General features: G+C 41.5%; 1 protein-coding gene across 7 annotated transcripts in view; it reads left to right on the plus strand.

The window, feature by feature from the left end:
• ATP11C (ATPase phospholipid transporting 11C) overlaps positions 1-16120 on the plus strand; it is a 182779-nt gene extending 166659 nt beyond the window's left edge. For 3 of the 7 annotated variants that reach the window (XM_004773629.2, XM_045068219.1, XM_004773628.3), the window contains 4 exons: positions 1088-1191; positions 4313-4466; positions 10624-10728; positions 13395-16120. In XM_004773629.2, coding sequence (XP_004773686.1) covers positions 1088-1191; positions 4313-4466; positions 10624-10725 — 360 coding nt within the window. In that variant the 3' untranslated portion in view covers positions 10726-10728; positions 13395-16120. Of the gene's footprint in view, positions 1-1087; positions 1192-4312; positions 4467-4585; positions 4653-9847; positions 9939-10623; positions 10729-13394 lie in introns of those variants that run through there. The other 4 variants (XM_004773633.3, XM_004773630.3, XM_004773634.3 and 1 more) reach the window with 4 other exon arrangements.
• Positions 16121-17199: the final 1079 nt, after the last annotated feature.

The following is a 17199-nucleotide window of genomic DNA, read 5'->3' on the forward strand; positions in this document are numbered from 1 at the left end:
CCACCTTTGTTTCTCCTGGTTTTGCATACGGCCCTAGGGCTCCCAAGTGGCCTTCGTGGTTAAAGTTGGCCTTACTGTAGCATCTTTCTGTGTCCCTCAAAACACATTCACTCTCTCATCTTTGGATGGGTATTATCGTGACCTTCTCCCTAGCAGTGCAGAGGTGGGAATTCAGGCCTGGTCTACATTAACAATGTTCTCAGCATTCTGTTTATGAACACAGAAGTTAGAACAGGGGAGTCAAGGACCAGGGTGTCAGAACAAGCAAAAAAAAACAAAAAACAAAAAACAGGGAGACACCGCCTCCTCTTCAAAAATGAAATGCCCGTGGCCCCGAAATTGTAAACAAGCAGAACAGACCATACTTTTTATTTTTAGATTGCATTTAAAAAATCCCAGGTACCACAGTCTAAAGAAACACTCAGCCTGGGCAGAAACATGGGGGGATTAAAATCTAAGGCAACTGAGAATGTTATTTATTTAATGGATTAGATAAGGGCTTTGCAGTTGAAGGACACACGACATAGCCAGGCCCATGATTCGTTGCTATATGGTGCCAGGCGTGTGGGGCCCTTTGCATTTAATAATCCCCATCTGTTGTGTTTGAGCTGTTGACACTCCTTTGTGTAGTTCGTCTGTTCTTCCCAACTAACCCTTCCCTCTCCTGCTGCTCTTCAGTATACCTGCCTCCACCAGCCCGGCCTTGTCCTTTGATCATCCGCTTTCTGGCCACTGCCACCCAAGGACTTGGGGCTCCAGGCCGAGCCTGATATAGTACCTGGATGCCTGCCCTTCCTTCAGCGGTGAGGCAGCACAGCCTCACACCTACCTGCTGCTTGCTTGACCAGACCTCCAAGCCTGTCCTTTTGGGACTACAGGCCTTGGGGCAGAACCTAGCTCATTCTTACCCTAGCCCTTTGAAAAGTCTCCATTCTGTTCTTCTTTTACTTTCCCTCTCTTCTAGTTGCCTCGCCCAAGTGAGGTCTCCCGTAGGTGCCCTACTATATGCAGTTCTCAGTAGCATAGTGTGTTTACTCCTGGTGTAGCTGGTGCCTGTCATGAAATCTCCTGTGTTGTATCTTTTCAGCTCGCCTTGGATACTCGTTTCTGGACATGGATAAATCACTTTGTGATTTGGGGCTCTTTAGCCTTCTATGTATTTTTCTCATTCTTCTGGGGAGGAATTATTTGGTAAGCAGCTGTACGTGTGTGAGTAGTATGTGAAATAACAAAGTAGATGTCCGTATGTGTACTTGTCTATGCAAACATTCATTCAACTTTGAGAGTGTTAATTGTACAAGACGGCAGGTCTTCGGTATTAATGGGCTGGAAGTTAATTTCAGGTAAGATTTCAAATGCAAGTATATCAAGTTACACGAGTTATTCAAAAGCCCTCCTTTCTGGTAGTCCCTGTCCAGATCTTTCCACTTGAAGGTATGTAAACCTCTGTCTGTACAGAGCTAGCATGTCCTTCCATGGGGTTTCCAGTGGAAATATCCTCTGAAGTTTCTAGAGGAGACCATGGCGGTAGATACACTATTAGCCATTTGGATTCCGTTCTCTCTTCATGGTATATCACTGTCAATCTCGTCACTATATTTGTACTCAAGGTTAAGAATATATACTACTTAATATTCAGAGGCTTATATCTTAAAATCCCATCTTACTGTTTTGGGTGGGGGTAAAGGCAGACTCTGCAGTGTGGCCTTAAAGTTGATTGAGTTCATCTTTGTTCAGATGTTTCTCCAGAATCTGCCGTGTGTGAGGCACTCTGGGAAACGAAGATAATAGACAGCAAATAGACTGTACCCCTCCCTCCAGGAGATGAGGATACAGGGTGAGAGACACAGAGCTGTGATTGGGAGAGTTAAAAGGAATGAGAATAGGTTAGATGGTCATCTCCTTTTCTTATTCCCAGACGCCTATATTTTGTTTTTTTGTTTGTTTGTTTTGTTTTTAAAAGATTTTATTTATTTATTTGACAGACAGAGATCACAAGTAGGCAGAGAGGCAGGCAGAGAGAGAGTGGGAAGCAGGCTCCCTGCTGAGCAGAGAGCCCGATGCGGGGCTCGATCCCAGGACCCTGGGACCATGACCTGAGCCGAAGGCAGAGGCCTTAACCCACTGAGCCACCCAGGTGCCTCCGCCTATATTTTGTTTTTAAAGATCATAGATGTTTTCGTGAATCAGTGGGTTCTAACAAGGAAGCAAGCAGCAGAGAGCATGGCTAGGGGAAGCCATAGGGTGAGATTCTGGGAGTGTTATTTTCTCACTGGTTTGAGCAACACACATACAAAACATTCCACGTTATCCGTGTTTGTTGTCCCTTGAGACCTAATTAGAAAAAATGCTTACTGTTTTGAAAAGCTTTTAAAATAAGCCTTCAGAAATAAAAATATGAAATGCCTCATCACTTAAGCAGTTCCAGAAAGTGTAATCACACATGTATTGGGCACCTACAGAGCTAATTACTGAAGCAGTGAGGCTGACAGAAGTCTCTGTTTTCTTTAATAATATGCAAGTTAATCAAAGTTGATTAACCAAATGTCGTATATAGTTGTAACTCTGCCCAGAGCACCATAGTTCTATCTATAAATCTGTGTAATCAGCATCTGAACTCCTGCAAAATTTCCACAAGAATGTTTCTAGCAGACTAGTTTCTCTTACCACAGACTATTCCTTATTGATTAAAATAAATGCTTCAAATGATTAGGACATTGTTACACCTGTTTCTAGTCATTAGTGATACTGACTAAAAATGAAATACATCTATTTTTATTTTGTTGCCTGTAGTGCTATCCTTAAGTAGAGCTGAGTTGAGCTACTACATGAATAAGAAATTACAGAACAGCCACCAAAATATGACCAGAAACGGTCTGAGACTTCAGCCAAATGCTGGTTTCAGCTAATATCTCTGGACACATTGAGCCCTGAGGCTTTGTGACACACGCCTCTGGGGTTCAGCAGTGAGAATGATAATTTCTGAGCTCCAAACCCAATCCACGAACACTATCTTGTGTTTTTATCCTTTTCCCCCTGTAAAACACCGTAGGTGTCAGTATATGGAAAAATTGAGAGCTACAGGGCAGGGAAAACAAACAAACAAACAAACAAACAAAAAAGGAAAAGAAAAATTAGAGCTGTTAATCAGAGTATTGTGAGACTTTGTGGAGTAGTACTATTAGTTGTCTACTGAACCCTTATTATGGTCAGTTAACTGCCTAGAAAGTAAGTCAGGGTGCCCTTCATAATTAGAGTGAGGGTAGAGTTCTGCAGAATTCTCTTTTCGGTGGTAGGGACCCTGGAAACCCTTTTTAGCCCAGGCCTGCTAGAATTTTCCATCTCACCGTTCTGCTCACTTCCTGTGCCACACTGCAGTCCCCATACACCTAGAGCCAAAAGCTTAATTCTATTATGTTATATAAGAGTGCACAAACATCAATTTTTTTTAAACGAGAAACCAGTTTATCTTCAGTGAGCCCAACAGGTAATCTAATAAATGAGACAACCAGCTATCTGCCTAGAGCTCCTGATCCAAGGAGAGCCTGTTGTGCGGCCCAACCCCAGTCCGTCACTTCGCACTTCCTCCCCCTCTGCTTCCAACAACATTGAACCTAGTTAGGCTCTCTGCAGCTCGGGGAGGCTGGCCGGGCTGCTCTGTGGCCGCCAAACCGTTGAGTGGTTGACTTAGAATGAAATCCCACATCAGAACGAGGGAGTCCTAGATTTCTGGACTCCAAGACTTAATGTCCTATTAGCATAACTCCTCTGCCAACCTACTTGGCACACACTGGGTACCCAGTGTATATTTTAGGATAAGAATGGTAGAGAGAGCAGCTCAACGGCCCGATCTGTCTTGATGTAGAGTTTGGGGGGGCGTGTAGCATATAAAATGTCTTCTAAATTTCTGAATGTAGAGCACAGTCCATTCTCATATTAACAAAACAGCTGAGGAAATAAAATGCTTATTAGCATAAAAATCACTGTTCTTGACTGTCTTTGAAGCTCCAGTATTTTCTAACGCAAATACATATTCTCCCGTTGCCAGTTTTAAAGTTGATTGCTTGGTTGTTTTCAAGTGAGATGCGTTTTACTGTCCTTCTTCCCCTTTAATTATCATTCCTTTTTTCCCCTAAACATTTAGTAAATGAAATCTGTTCAGTACTTTTGGGATATTCTTAAAGAAAATTATTTCTATTGATGTGTGTCATTAGAAGAGTCCTTTAAATACAAAAGATAGTTTCAATGACACATCTGTGTCCTATGACAGGAACTAATTTCTTTTCCATTGTGTGTTTTCTTTCCACTCTAGGCCTTTTCTCAAACAACAGAGAATGTATTTCGTATTTGCTCAAATGCTGTCTTCTGTATCTACATGGTTGGCCATAGTTCTTCTCATATTTATCAGCCTTTTCCCTGAGATTCTCCTGATAGTATTAAAGAATGTAAGAAGAAGAAGTGCCAGGGTAAGAACTAAGTTTATATTGTAAGTTGATGTTTGGAAGGGGCTTCAGTATCTGCCGTGGACTAAAAATTTTGTTTAGAGATTTGCGTTAGTTACAGCATGTTAAACCCCTCCTTACAGGTTCATCACTTAATTTCCTCTTCTGCATAAAAAAGTATAGTAAAAACTTCGTTATCCAATGCAGGTGGTAAGTAGATTCCTTAATAGTGTTCTATGTGACCTGTAGCGATCCATATGGAGCATTTTATATGCTCCATATGGAGTTCTAAGTGGAAAAAATGGGGTGGTTTTTGTTTTTTTTTTAGCCTAGAATTTTCACACCAGGAATTTCCACACCAACATTCCAGCTTTAACCTTAGAAATTTCCCTGTGGGTTGTTTGCAGATACTTTTTTTTCAGTTGATAATCCCAATTTGCTTCTTTCAAACCTTTCCCCTTCCTTTAATTATAGTGCTGCTTAATCTCTGTGTTGCTTCTAGCCCTGTCTGTCCAGCAGTATATTTGAACCAAAGAGAATTCCCCGGATGTAATTTCTGCATCCTTAAGCTTCCTGAACACACTTGTAAAAATTAAGATAGTTTTATGAGTGTGTTTTTCTTTTTGCTGCTTAAATTATAGATTTCTTGTGGGAATGAGAAGTTATTACCCTCTGCCAGCCTGATTGTCTGATACCTTTTAAAGTCTGATACCTAAAAAGTCTTTAAAGTGAAAGGGGTAGATTAGCTTGGAAGAGGGAACTTCTGGCAAATTTTAACCAACAGGTGAATTAAATATGTCCAGTCCCTGCCAACACCTAACTCATTTGCCAGACAGAACCCTTGTTTTTATCCTCTCGACACCAACTGATTGTATGGCCTGTCCGATGCAATATTTTCAGGAAATAGTCTCAGGTTTATCTGCCTGACCTATTTGATCAAATTTGCCAGCCAGTTTAGCCTCAAAGCTGGCTTGTCTGATTTTGTTTGTGGCCTGTTGATTTGATAGAATCCCGTGGTTGGCAGCATGTAGATGTAGGGCACTAAAATGGTTATATAATGAGAAAATCTTTAGGGACCAGCTGTGTGAAAGAGGACCTTCACGATCCGTAAGGCAGTATGAGCCCCAGGCGAGAGCAGTAGATGACCAGTGGTATAAGACACACTGAGTTGGGTGTGCAGAGCTGATCCCGTACGGTTAGGTGGTCAGAACGGCCTTCACTCACTGCTTCTGCATGTCTTGGGGGGTGGCACTGCACCCAGTAACATGAGCCTGATCTCTAATCCTTCTAGTAGACCCCTGACTAACTCCCTCCAGCCTGGCGTTTGGTCTTAGGATGGGCAAGTGGCATTTACTTGCCTGCATAGACCTTAACATCAGTTGAACAGGGGTAGAACAGGTCCGATATAACGAGTTTTTCCCAGAACGGCTCAAGTGGCCATTTATATCAAGCCAAATAAAAAGATGTCCCTGGAAGAAGTGGCTTGGTGCCTTGTCGTAATAGACAAGTTTGTGGGAAGGATCTCTGGGGCGCTCTTCTGTTCCCCTTGTTTGGGAGTGTGCTCCGAAACGTTTTTCCTATTTGGGTTAATGGAGCTCATGCTAAGTAATGGCTCACACCCGGCTTCCTGCTCTAAAGATGGTACCAAAATCTCCAACATCAAAACCTTCAAACAAACCATCGTAGCCTCTTCCTGAGGCCCTTTCTTTTAGAACCAAAATTAGACACTGGCTGGAGGTGACCTGGACAGAAACTAAATGGAGGGTTGCTGCAGAGCAGTCACGGACAAAGACATACAACATTTTCTTGCCATGCAGACAGGAGATTCCAAACTCGTGTCGAAAGCATGAGGTTCAGCATGAGATTTCTTTGCCATGGGTGGTTATGTCCATGATAGGAGTTTAGCGTCTGTGCTATAGCTTGGCATGCCGGTGTGCTACAACAAATCAGGGAGATTTCCATGGTCACCGTCATTCATTCGATCATTCATTCATTTCTTCCTACCCTCATAGAACCAGAACATGTGTCGAACCGCCTACTGATGAACATCTCTCTTTACATCCAATGTCTGAAAGGCTGAACAGTTTTTCAGACTCTGTGGGATTTTTGAGAGTTGCAGATGAGACAGAAAGTTGTGGGCACTCAGCAGCACTGCCTCCCTCCCCCCCCCACCCCCGTGAGAAAATGCAAGAGCAAACCAGTCCATATGAATGCATAAAGGCCAATGGAGACATGCCATGTCACTTGTGGTTACACAAGGCCCTGCTGGGCCATATCAAAGAGGCAGAGGCCACTTTAAAGATGAAGAAGAAAGACCATCTTCATCACCAGCAGTCTGATGTCCAGGGCGACTTCCTACTTGGTTTAAATATCCCTTGCTAAGGCATTGGCCTCCCTTTGAAAGGGAGGCAAAAAATTCTTTTACAGTGGGTCAGCCTTAAACCTGACAGGCTCCCCAGCGGGGGGAAGTATGTGTCCCTACCTAGAGGCGGAAGAGTCTCCCCCTTGACTTCATCCAGCTAGCATCTTGGATCCTTCGTGCACAAAGCCAGAAATACCTGTGGCAACTGGGCTGCCCGTGCTGTCCTCCTGTGGGCCTTGGCGGCTGCTTTCAAAGGGGAACTCAGCAGTGGGTAGTGAAAACGAAGCTAAGCCATTTACATTCAACAATTTTAGAAGCAGCCTTCTGTTAGGTTCCATTCAGTTCACACTTTGCCTGACGGTCCACTATAAGTTAGCTACTATACTAGGTCTCCGGAATTCAGGGATGAGTCAGATGTGGCTCCAGCTCACAGGGAGCTCTCTCCAGTTAAGTTAGAAAGGGAATTTATACGGAGCTTTTCTGTCAGCAGGTATAAAGCAATACACTCAATACACTCAGTGGTACGGCGTGTTGTATTGTAACACATCTGAGCCATTTCAGGTCACGACCTCTGAAGCTGCCGGTGCAGGGGCTGGTATGGCAGCTCCCCCGCCCCGCCCCAGCTGAGTTCTGTCATGACGTCAACATTTTTAAGAATTCTAGTTGCTTCGAAAATGCGCTCCCTCGATCATTGAATTCAAAGGTTACTTTAAGCTATCTGTTCCTCAGCTATCTTTTCAGCAGTGTGGTTAAGTTTTGAGCTAAAATCCCAGCATTAAGGATCATAAGGCTTTTCTTTAGCTTCTTAATTGACAGACGTACGTCACCATGCTGCTGACAGGATATGGTGAAACCGCCATTGAGCACCGCACGGTGGAACAGCAAGGTAACACTTTAAAGGAAATACGAAGCTTAGGATTTCTGGTATTTCGAAAAGTTGTGTCGCCTCCTAGCCCAGTCGTGGGGCCCTCCATAATCCGTCAAGTAACACCTGAACTTTCTGGCCAACCAGTGAATACCACTTTCCGTTTCCAATGGAGGACTTTTCCTCATAACTTCATGGAAGTTTTCCCACATAAACTACCTCTGTCAGAAGGGAGGCTTGACTTTGCCTCCTAGACCCGGGGATACCGTAGGCCATTAGGAAGGGGCCTAGCAGCGCGGCCATGCCAGGCATGGGATGTCTGCACAAACAAGAAGGAATAATTCCATTCTGGAGGAAGCTCTTTCAGAGTGCAAGACAGGCAAAGCGAGAGCGTCAGCTGTCTGAGCAAAATTCCCAGAGAAAGCCCGTTGACGATTTTGGAGCATGGAGCCTTCCACCTTTAATAACAATGGTGCCAGGCTGATGACTGTTGCGAATCTGACAGTGCCCCGTACAACCGTGGGTTCTAAGGCTAAAAGCCCTGTTGACTGGATCAGACAAAAAGTTGAATCCTAACATTGTGGCTGTTGAGATGGACCTTTATGCATTGGCCTCTTTGACATACTGCTCATGGAGCCTGAGCTGGTGTCAAAAGCTCTCTAGATGACCGCAAAAGAATGTGGAAATTTCATCCTTACCTGTTCATTATCTCGCTTCTTCTCTCCTCCCCCCTTCACCCCTGCCACCACCACTTGCTGGCTCTATCCGTTTTGGATTGCTTCCGATGCTCTTTCCATGCTCTCCACTGCCTTCTGTGCTTTCATATTCCCTCTCTTTTTCCTTTATGAAGTAACCTAGTCTATGAACTCCTAAAATCTCTGCTTCCTAGAAGTACTTTTATCTCAGACGGTTGGATGGAAGGTTTTGAGTGCACCAAAATGTGCTTACAGCGGCAGTCTCAAATAATTAGGCTCGTATATCAAACGTGGGGGTGGGGGACTTGGTGCCATATTAATCTTGTTGTGAGACTTTTGCCCGCAAAATAGAAGGCAGAACAATTTAATTTTTTTTCTCAGAAACGATTTCGTTCTCTAGCTTTATCAGTTGGTCATTTGCATGTTGCCAACATGTCACCAACTTTATTTAAGGTAAAATATGAACAGGAAAAATTATATATAATTATGTTAAAACATATGTGAATAAGTGACAAAGTATTTGCCTTTAGAAGTTTTATTGTTTATTAGATTCTGCTAGATGCATATGATACTTTAGCTGGTTTCTTTTTTTTCACACCTATTTTCATTAGTCACTAAGTAGATAATATGGGTAATCGTAATTAGCAGAATTGTCAAACTCATCGCTGTAGTTGACCACTCATTTTCTGTTTTGCTTGGGCAATGCCAAAACCAAGTCTGCGACTCAGCTTAAAACTTCAGGCCTGGAGTAAGAAGGCAAAACGATAACCTGTTGGGTTTTCTGATTAAACTCTAAGTTACCAATTTTTACCTTTTCTAGGCATTTTAAAGGAGAAATTCGTAGTTCTTTAGCCTGCCCTTTTAAAGAGGGATCCATAAGAAAAGGGGGAGACCAACCAAATTATGTTAGAATAACGAAAGTCAAGTATGGGTCCAGCAGTAAATGGGACTAAAATGTGGTTTCACCAGAGGTCTTCCCATGGTGCTAGTTTTATTAGACTTTTAACCTGTAAGGCCCAAGAGCAGTCCCTTCGTATCGTGTCTGTGCAGTTGCATGGGAGAGAGAGTGCTTCACGCTTAGATTAGCGATGGACCCTGGACACAGCTCTCTGACCAGTGTCTTTTGGACAATGTAGGTTAGTGAATTAATGACTGGAAATCAGCCTTATCTTAGTGAGAAGCATATATTTTTAAATTATTTTTATTTAAAATAGTCAATCTTCCTGTTAACAAAATGATTTGAAACTGGTGAACAAAACTAGTAGCTTGCACATACAACAGAGACTGGTCCCAACTCTAACTCGACTGTTACAGAGAGTAATGCCTTCAAAACTAACATGCCATTTCGACTTCGAATTCTCAGGGTTTCTTTTTAAATGTCTTACATTTCAAAGAATATTTACTTTTTTTTTTTTTTTTTTTGGTTTCTGCATTTCTCTTTCTTCTACTGCAATTTTCCACCCTTTGTGCAATTGTGAACAAGGTAACGAAACGCCTCCCTTCCTCAGGAACATCTACTATCTTCATGCTTTCTCAAACTTCCAGCAATCACAGTTTCTCTTGGAGTGAATAAGGTGATTTCCTTTCTTAATGTACCAACTTGCTTGCATTCTCATTTGCTTGACACCATTTTCTGACTCTTTATGAAAATTGACTTCTCATTACTCATTTTTATATCCTCTATTGATGCTTAAGAGTATTTGGTCATTTTCCTTTAATCATTTGTTCACCTTCTCAAACCGTCACACTGGAGAGGAAGTGATTTTCAAACACTTGGACCGGACGCCTCTAGTTCCGTTGATTCCTGGTGCGCAGGAGATGGCACGGCTTGTCAGAGCTAGTCTGTTCACCGAGACAGGAGTAGTTTTGCACAAATTTCTCTCTATTCAGTACACTCACAGCACCAGCACAACTCTCAGAGGTGTTCACCAAAAGGATGGTAAGGTTTACTAATCAAACCATATTGACTCATCTACCACATAACCAACCTACCGGTGTCATTTCCAAAACCCCAGTTCGCCATATACTACTAATACCTGCATACCTCTGCCATGAAAAGAATTCAATTCGAGTTGGAGACTCGCTTAGGTCTTTCAGTGTGCTCATTTAAATGTTACGCATTTGCTATAGTGTAAATCATTTGTGCTTTAGGCCAAAAGAGTAGTCTATAGGAAATGATTTTTTTTCTTCTACGTTTTTATCACCAGGTAGGTTAACCAGTCTTCAATTGCTTTAAGTATCTTTACCTCACTATTACAGAGAAATCTGAGCTGTAAAAGGGCATCTGACTCATTATCCACCAGACCTTCAGTCAGACCTCTTCTTTTACGAACATTCTCAGACGAATCTAATATATTGTAACAGGTACCTAGTGTTAAACAAGTGGGCTGGCTTTTAAAGAAACAGATTAACAGCATTATAAAGAAAAAAAAATGAAAATACCACTCTCTAAATTTTCTCTGCTGTTGGTGTGGTGAACTTTCTACGATTCTTTACAAAAAATATAAAGATGCATTCCTTGGAATATGGGAAAATCTATAGTTGAAATTTGTTAAGCCCCCAAATAAAATGCTAGGCATTTTGCAGAGCTTGAAGGACAATAAAATCCTTTGAATTTGCAAGGGGCAAGTTGTTGTGGCGGCGCCATCGTTAATACTGATCAGGAAATACCGTTTTGATTTTAAAAGAGCATTTAGAAAATTGAAAATAAATATTCCAAAATTGCATCTGTATAATAATCAAGTTGATTTAGCATTGCATGTCCTTTTGGGAAGTATGTGGAAATAATCCAGTGTGTTTGTACCTCCGTGTGCCGTGTCTGTGTGTTTGCAGGTATACACCTAATGTACTCGTAAATGTCTGATCCCCAAAATTAATGAACCAATCTAATCACTTTTTTTAATGTCAAGTTTTATTCAAGCTCAATGTTTCTACTTTTCAGAGGTAAAGGTAAACTCTCTCCTAGCTATTCAGGGGGATGCTAGCATAATTCTGTAGAATGCTTCACGACCGATTTTTCCAAAAATGAGTCAATCCATTTTATAACCTATTGGTTCATTACCCCCCCACCACCACCACCACCCCCCCGCAAAATAGTCGGGAGGAATGGATATGCCATGGGAGGAGTCCTTGAACTCGGAACGACTCCTTCGAGTGTATTTGGTTTCTCACTACAGGGCCCTCTGTCATCCCAGACTTTGAGAGGCTCTTTACCCACCCATAGGAATTCAGAGTAATTCATTTGTCTACAAGCTTACCAGCTTGGAAGAAACTCCGTACAGCTTAGGGCGGGGCCCGCTTTCATGCACACATAAAAATGAGTGATCATCAAGAATGAAACTGCAGTTCGCTTCTCTGTGGAGCTAACAAGTGTGGGCGTTCCTCACAGGCCCATGTTTTCATCAGCTGTCAAGTCCCCCGCCCCCGAGCAAAGAGTAAAAACTAAGCTGATGGCATGAAAACATTGGTTCTAATATCTCCTACGCTTCATCCGCGGCATTCTTTCAGAAGCGGACTTCCTTTGCCCCGGTCAGCATCCTTTGCCCCCATTTTGAGCGACTCATCCTGCTTGTATCTTCCCTCAGTAATGATCCGCTTCCCGGTAGCTTTCACAGTCTTTGACCCTTTTGTCCCAGATGGCCTTGTCCTAAGCTGTACGGTGCGCGTTAGCTATACTGTTTCCAGCTAATTCTGTATCCCCCTGGATTGCTTTCTTTAGCTTGGCCTGTGGTTTGGGAGACCAGGTTGGGTAGCAGACATTCCTTCTGCTTTTGGCCTCTCCAGGGCCTGAAATCCTACAATGACAAAGGATGAGGAACATGGGATTGAGGAAGTTTATTATTCACAGTTGTGGTATTTTTTTTTTTTTTTTTTTTTTTTTTTTTTTTTTTTAGTTGTGGTATTTTTAACGTAGTTATTTATTCCACAAATAACTTTTTGTGCAGCATTATTTTTCCTCTGAGGAAAATATTTGGCAAGTAGTTCAGCTACCGAGATAGTCCCTTGTTGAGAGAACTGTGTGACTCCTTTTATAAGTTAGTTCTCAGTGTGAACAGCAACCTGTTTTTGGTTAGGCTTCGTCATCATGACCCCGCTACTTGAAGAACTCTTGGGAAAACAGGGAACAGGAAGGAAATGGAATGTGTTCCAGAGGACTTCTAGTCCAATCATGGCAAGGAAGGTGCACCAAAATGGGAGGAAAACAGCATACCCCTTAAGGCCCTCCCCGACTCCTGTCTCACAAGGTTGGATTTGAGAGTGGAGAATGAAAGTTGGGCTCCCTCCCAAGACCAGAGACTTCCACTTCTTAACATACCTGATTTATACTCTGTGATCATTTGGCCTACCACATCCTAGCCCTGTAATAGCATTTGATAATGTCCAGAGGACAGAGAAGAGTCTACAGATTTCGGGATGTTTCTGTGGTTGCTTTTCTAAAAAGATGATGAATGAGAAAAAAAGAAGCATCCGCTGAGCCATAGATAACCTGATCTACCAAAAAGAAAATAAACCTCAGCATTATATGGGGGAAGGAACATGTTTCTTTCAGTAAAGGAAAAATACCTCTACAACAGCCTTTCAGAACTGAGTGTGTCTTTAGACTTCCTCTGTCAAAAGCTACACATCCTCAAAACACCGTAATCCATTCATTCATTCAACAGGCCTGAGTCCCTGCTGTGTTCCAGACACTAGTCTAGGAGCTGGAGATAGGAAAGTAGAATGACCCTGTTTTCAGGAAGCTCGGAAACTAGAGCGTCCTTGTGGGAACAGTGACAGAAGAGCCCTGGAGTATGCCAAAAGCAAAAAGCAAGTCTGAATCTCTTCAGCTAACAAATGAAGAAAGGATTAAAAACTGGTCATTGTGTCACTTTTTTTTTCCCTGCATGTGAATAAAACTTGGCACTTTAAGATCATTCCTTTACTTTCATAACAAAATTTACTACTTGATTTATTTTTGAAAATGCTAAACAGATGGTTTCACATTATTGTTAAAATAACCCTTTTAACTCTGTATATTTTAAATTTTTCAGAATCCGAATCTTGAGCTGCCTATGTTATTGTCCTACAAGCATATTGACAATGGTTACAGCTAAAAAAGAAAGCAGGAAGAAACAACTACAAAAAGTTACCATCTCAGGATACTCAATATGCAACAAATTAAACCACTCTCTTATGTCTAGGGTTCAGAATCAATGTCCATTAAAATACCAAATGACTCTCTTAAGCATTTACAGTTATTGTTAAGTAGCCGTTATGGCCAAAGCTCTAAGTTAAGAATCATGTGAAAGTTGAAAGCACGAATAATTAGAATATCTGGCTTTAGATAGAGTAACATAACTACCAAGTGGGTGCTCCTTTAACCCATGAACTCTGTGAATGGATCTGAACATAATAGTATAAAGTAGAAGTCATACAACGGGAATGAATAGACTTTGCTAATCTTACTTTTTTTGCCTGGCAGAAGAAATAGGCTGTTTGGATCACATTTCTTGTTCCTGCTGAATGATGATCTTAAATTATTTTTTCAAACACATGAAAGGAATACTTGAACATACGAGAAGACTAAATGGTATCAGTGCATCAGAATAGTCAACCTTGGTGTTCACCCACGTGCTCATTTTGTCTCCATAGAATATCCTTGCCCCCCCCCCCCCGCAGAAAAAACCTTGAACCCTTAACGTGGAAAGAATGTTCATCCTGGATATTTTTGTGAGAATCCAAAAAATTGCTTATTTTATTTTTGTTCTTCTGAATTAAATCCTATTTAATGGGTGTGTGGCTACTAGACTGGAAAATAAGACCTTTCCAGTCGCTTAGTAAGTAGCCCGTCCAGGCACTTAAGAGGTAACCGATTTTTCCAGTATCGGTTTTACTGGGATCTGAGGTGAGATAAGCAAAACCATAATTACATTTTAAAAAGCCATCTGAACATCAGTCTTTTATAATTTTTTGTGGAGGGGGGAAAATATCTTATTTCAAATTGTTAATGGTTATTTTTTGAAAGAGGCCGCCTTTGTGCATATATGCAGCACTTTTTTTTCTGTAACTTGCCAATTTGGGAAAGAGGGATCCATCCCAGGATGGTGGTGATTCAGCCTACAGAGCCGTGACCCTGAACATGAATGTTTTCTCTCTCAGTGAACATGCTTCGGTGATGGTTTAAGTTTAAACCATGAGAGTCACCTTGGTAAAGTCCTCAACTTCCTGGAGTAAAGCAAGCCTTTAGCCTCCTAATGAGTTCGCTTAAAACGTAAAAATAAATGTGAAACGTCTTTATTAAATGTTAAAATTAAACATTTTTGGATATAAATGGCTACATTTGACTACTGGATTGAAATGGGCACTGAAAATGTGTTTTCAGGGGCGCGTGGCTGGCTCAGTCAGTGAAGCATGTGTCCTTTGGACCTTGGGGTCGTGAATTCGAGCCCCACACTGGGCATAGAGATGACATTTTTTTAAAAAAGTGTTTCAAACTGGTTTCCATTTTTGGTTGTCTTTCTGGCATGCCTGTACTATTATTAGTGTTTATATCGTACCTTGATTTAGAAAAGTATTGAATTCAATCTATATCTGTATTTATATGGCCCACGTGGCACATTTGATTCTTTCGTATATATTTTGTGTTAATGTTTAGGTGTAATTTGTCTTAAATTCGAGGAAGGACATGATTTCAGTTATCATTTGTTCTCACCTATCAGTATTATTTTTGAGTATTTTGTTAGATGTCATTCATAGCTTACCCAAATGTGCTGTGTTCTGGTCGCCTGTATTTGAGGTAGCCTACTGAAAACAAAGTCTGTGTATTCTTTGCCTATTCCAAAGAACTAAAAAAAAAAAAAAAAAAAAAAAAAAAATCAGACCCAGGAAAGCTTTTGATGTTTTCTGTTGTTCTTGTTCGTGTTACAGTCACTGCTGTGTCATTACTGTTGTTTCACAGAAGTACTGTAGGGACTGTGAATGCAGAGGAGAGAGCCACGATAGAGAGAGGCTCGTGTGCACACTGGGGGAGATTACCGTAATCAGAACATCTAGGGCTGTGGAAATCTAATTGGTAGCTTGTAAAATTGCTCGCAGCCAGGAAGAAAGGTGACTAAGGGGGCTTTAAAGTCGTGTCTGCAGCTCAAATTCACGACGGTGATAATCATGGCCTAGATCCTTGAGAGGGACCTGGCTTTCCTTTTTCAAAGCTATTTTATTAGTGAGCTGCAAAATGGCTAGCATGGGTTAGCAGATGTAATCGCTCAAAGTAAGCCATCCTACAGTATTCCTAGCGCTACAGCCTAACCACCTTATTTTGTGACCGAGAGAGGGGGGAAACAGAATATTAGGATGACATACCCATCATTTGAACAGCTTCAGACTATCAAGATGTCCTTGTAATTTTCACAACCGTTGTCCATTGTTTGAAGATGTAACCTACTAAGCGTAAAACATAGATTCCATATCTACAACATCTACACCAGCAACAGTATAAACGTAGGCCTAAATTTGCAAAATTCATAATAATTTAGTGATGGAATTTTTTAATAACATGCAGTATATAAATGTGCAGATTTTATGCAAGTGTTAACAAAATCATTTTTCAGCTTGCAAAATGGAACTGCAATACTACATTTTTCACTTAAGCAATTTTTTACATCTACGTCGTTGCTTTCTATAATGACTGTGAATGCCATCTTTTATGAATGCAACTTGCCTTTTTCATTACAGAAATTTTTGTTTGATGTATCAATAAACTTTGGTATGATATGATTGATATTTTAGCCTCTTTTTTTTTTTTTGAAAGGTCTCAGTTGGACATAAAAACACGGAAGCAATGTGGGGACAGGAAATAGTTTTTATCATTTGCTCTTCGCCTGTGTCTTGCATGTGTTCAACTGGCATTTTAGGGCTGTGGCTGATTTGGGGAGGTTACAGGTTTTGTGGGAGTTTTGAATGAGACTGTCTGCACAGATAAAAGTGCAGCCAAATCAGTATACACATATTGAAAATCTACTAGTGTCTGCTTGGCAGTGTGCTTTCTGCTGCCCACACATTGGAGGGAGTGTGATATATGGTGTCTCCTTCTCATTGAAATCATTTTCTTAAGTATCCAAACATGGAGCAGTTCTACAGTCGCTTGAAATTAGGTCCAAAGGCGCGTGCACGTGTGTGTGTGTGTGTGTGTGTGTGTGTGTATGTGTACACCTCCCTCTCCCTGCCCCTCCTCCTCCCCTCCCCCGCCACATCTGCATCTCCTCCCTCTCCCCCTGCCTGCATCTAAGACCTTGTGAGAGCCCTGCTGTCCTGGACTGCTAAGAAACTAAGATTTTTCCACTGTAGCTGGTTGCATGACATTTTTACACTTAAATCTCTCTGTTTTTGTAGCCTTCTGACCATGTTGAGTCTTTGACCTACATTTAGTGAATTTCCTTTTTATTTTTATTTTTTTAATGTTTTTCATTGTAATTCCAGCATAGTTAACATGCAGTGTTATATTAGTTTCAGGTGTCTCCTTTTTACTCTTCGGTAAGCGGGAAATGTGCTGCGTTTGGAGGTGAGACCTGAGTTAGAGTTTCCAGTGCTCTCACTTTGAGCCATTTTCCTCTCCGCCCTCCTCTCTGCCTGCAAAATGGTGTCTTGGGGGTGAGGGGTGGTCCAGTGAGGGACAGGGGTCAAAAACTGCTTCGTAAAATATCATTTGTTATTCAGATGAAATCATTGCTGTTTTTTTATATTAAGGGGTATTTTATTGCTTTGATCTTTTTGATGAATAGTTGTCATTTACCAAATTTTTATAGATGTAACTATGGCAGATTCTTTCTACCTTCTTGGAATGAATTAGCCTGTGCAGGC

This window comes from Mustela putorius, unplaced genomic scaffold (assembly GCF_011764305.1).
Source record: "Mustela putorius furo isolate JIRA1106 unplaced genomic scaffold, ASM1176430v1.1 tig00003899_pilon_pilon_pilon, whole genome shotgun sequence".
NCBI classification, from domain to species: Eukaryota; Metazoa; Chordata; class Mammalia; order Carnivora; family Mustelidae; genus Mustela; species Mustela putorius.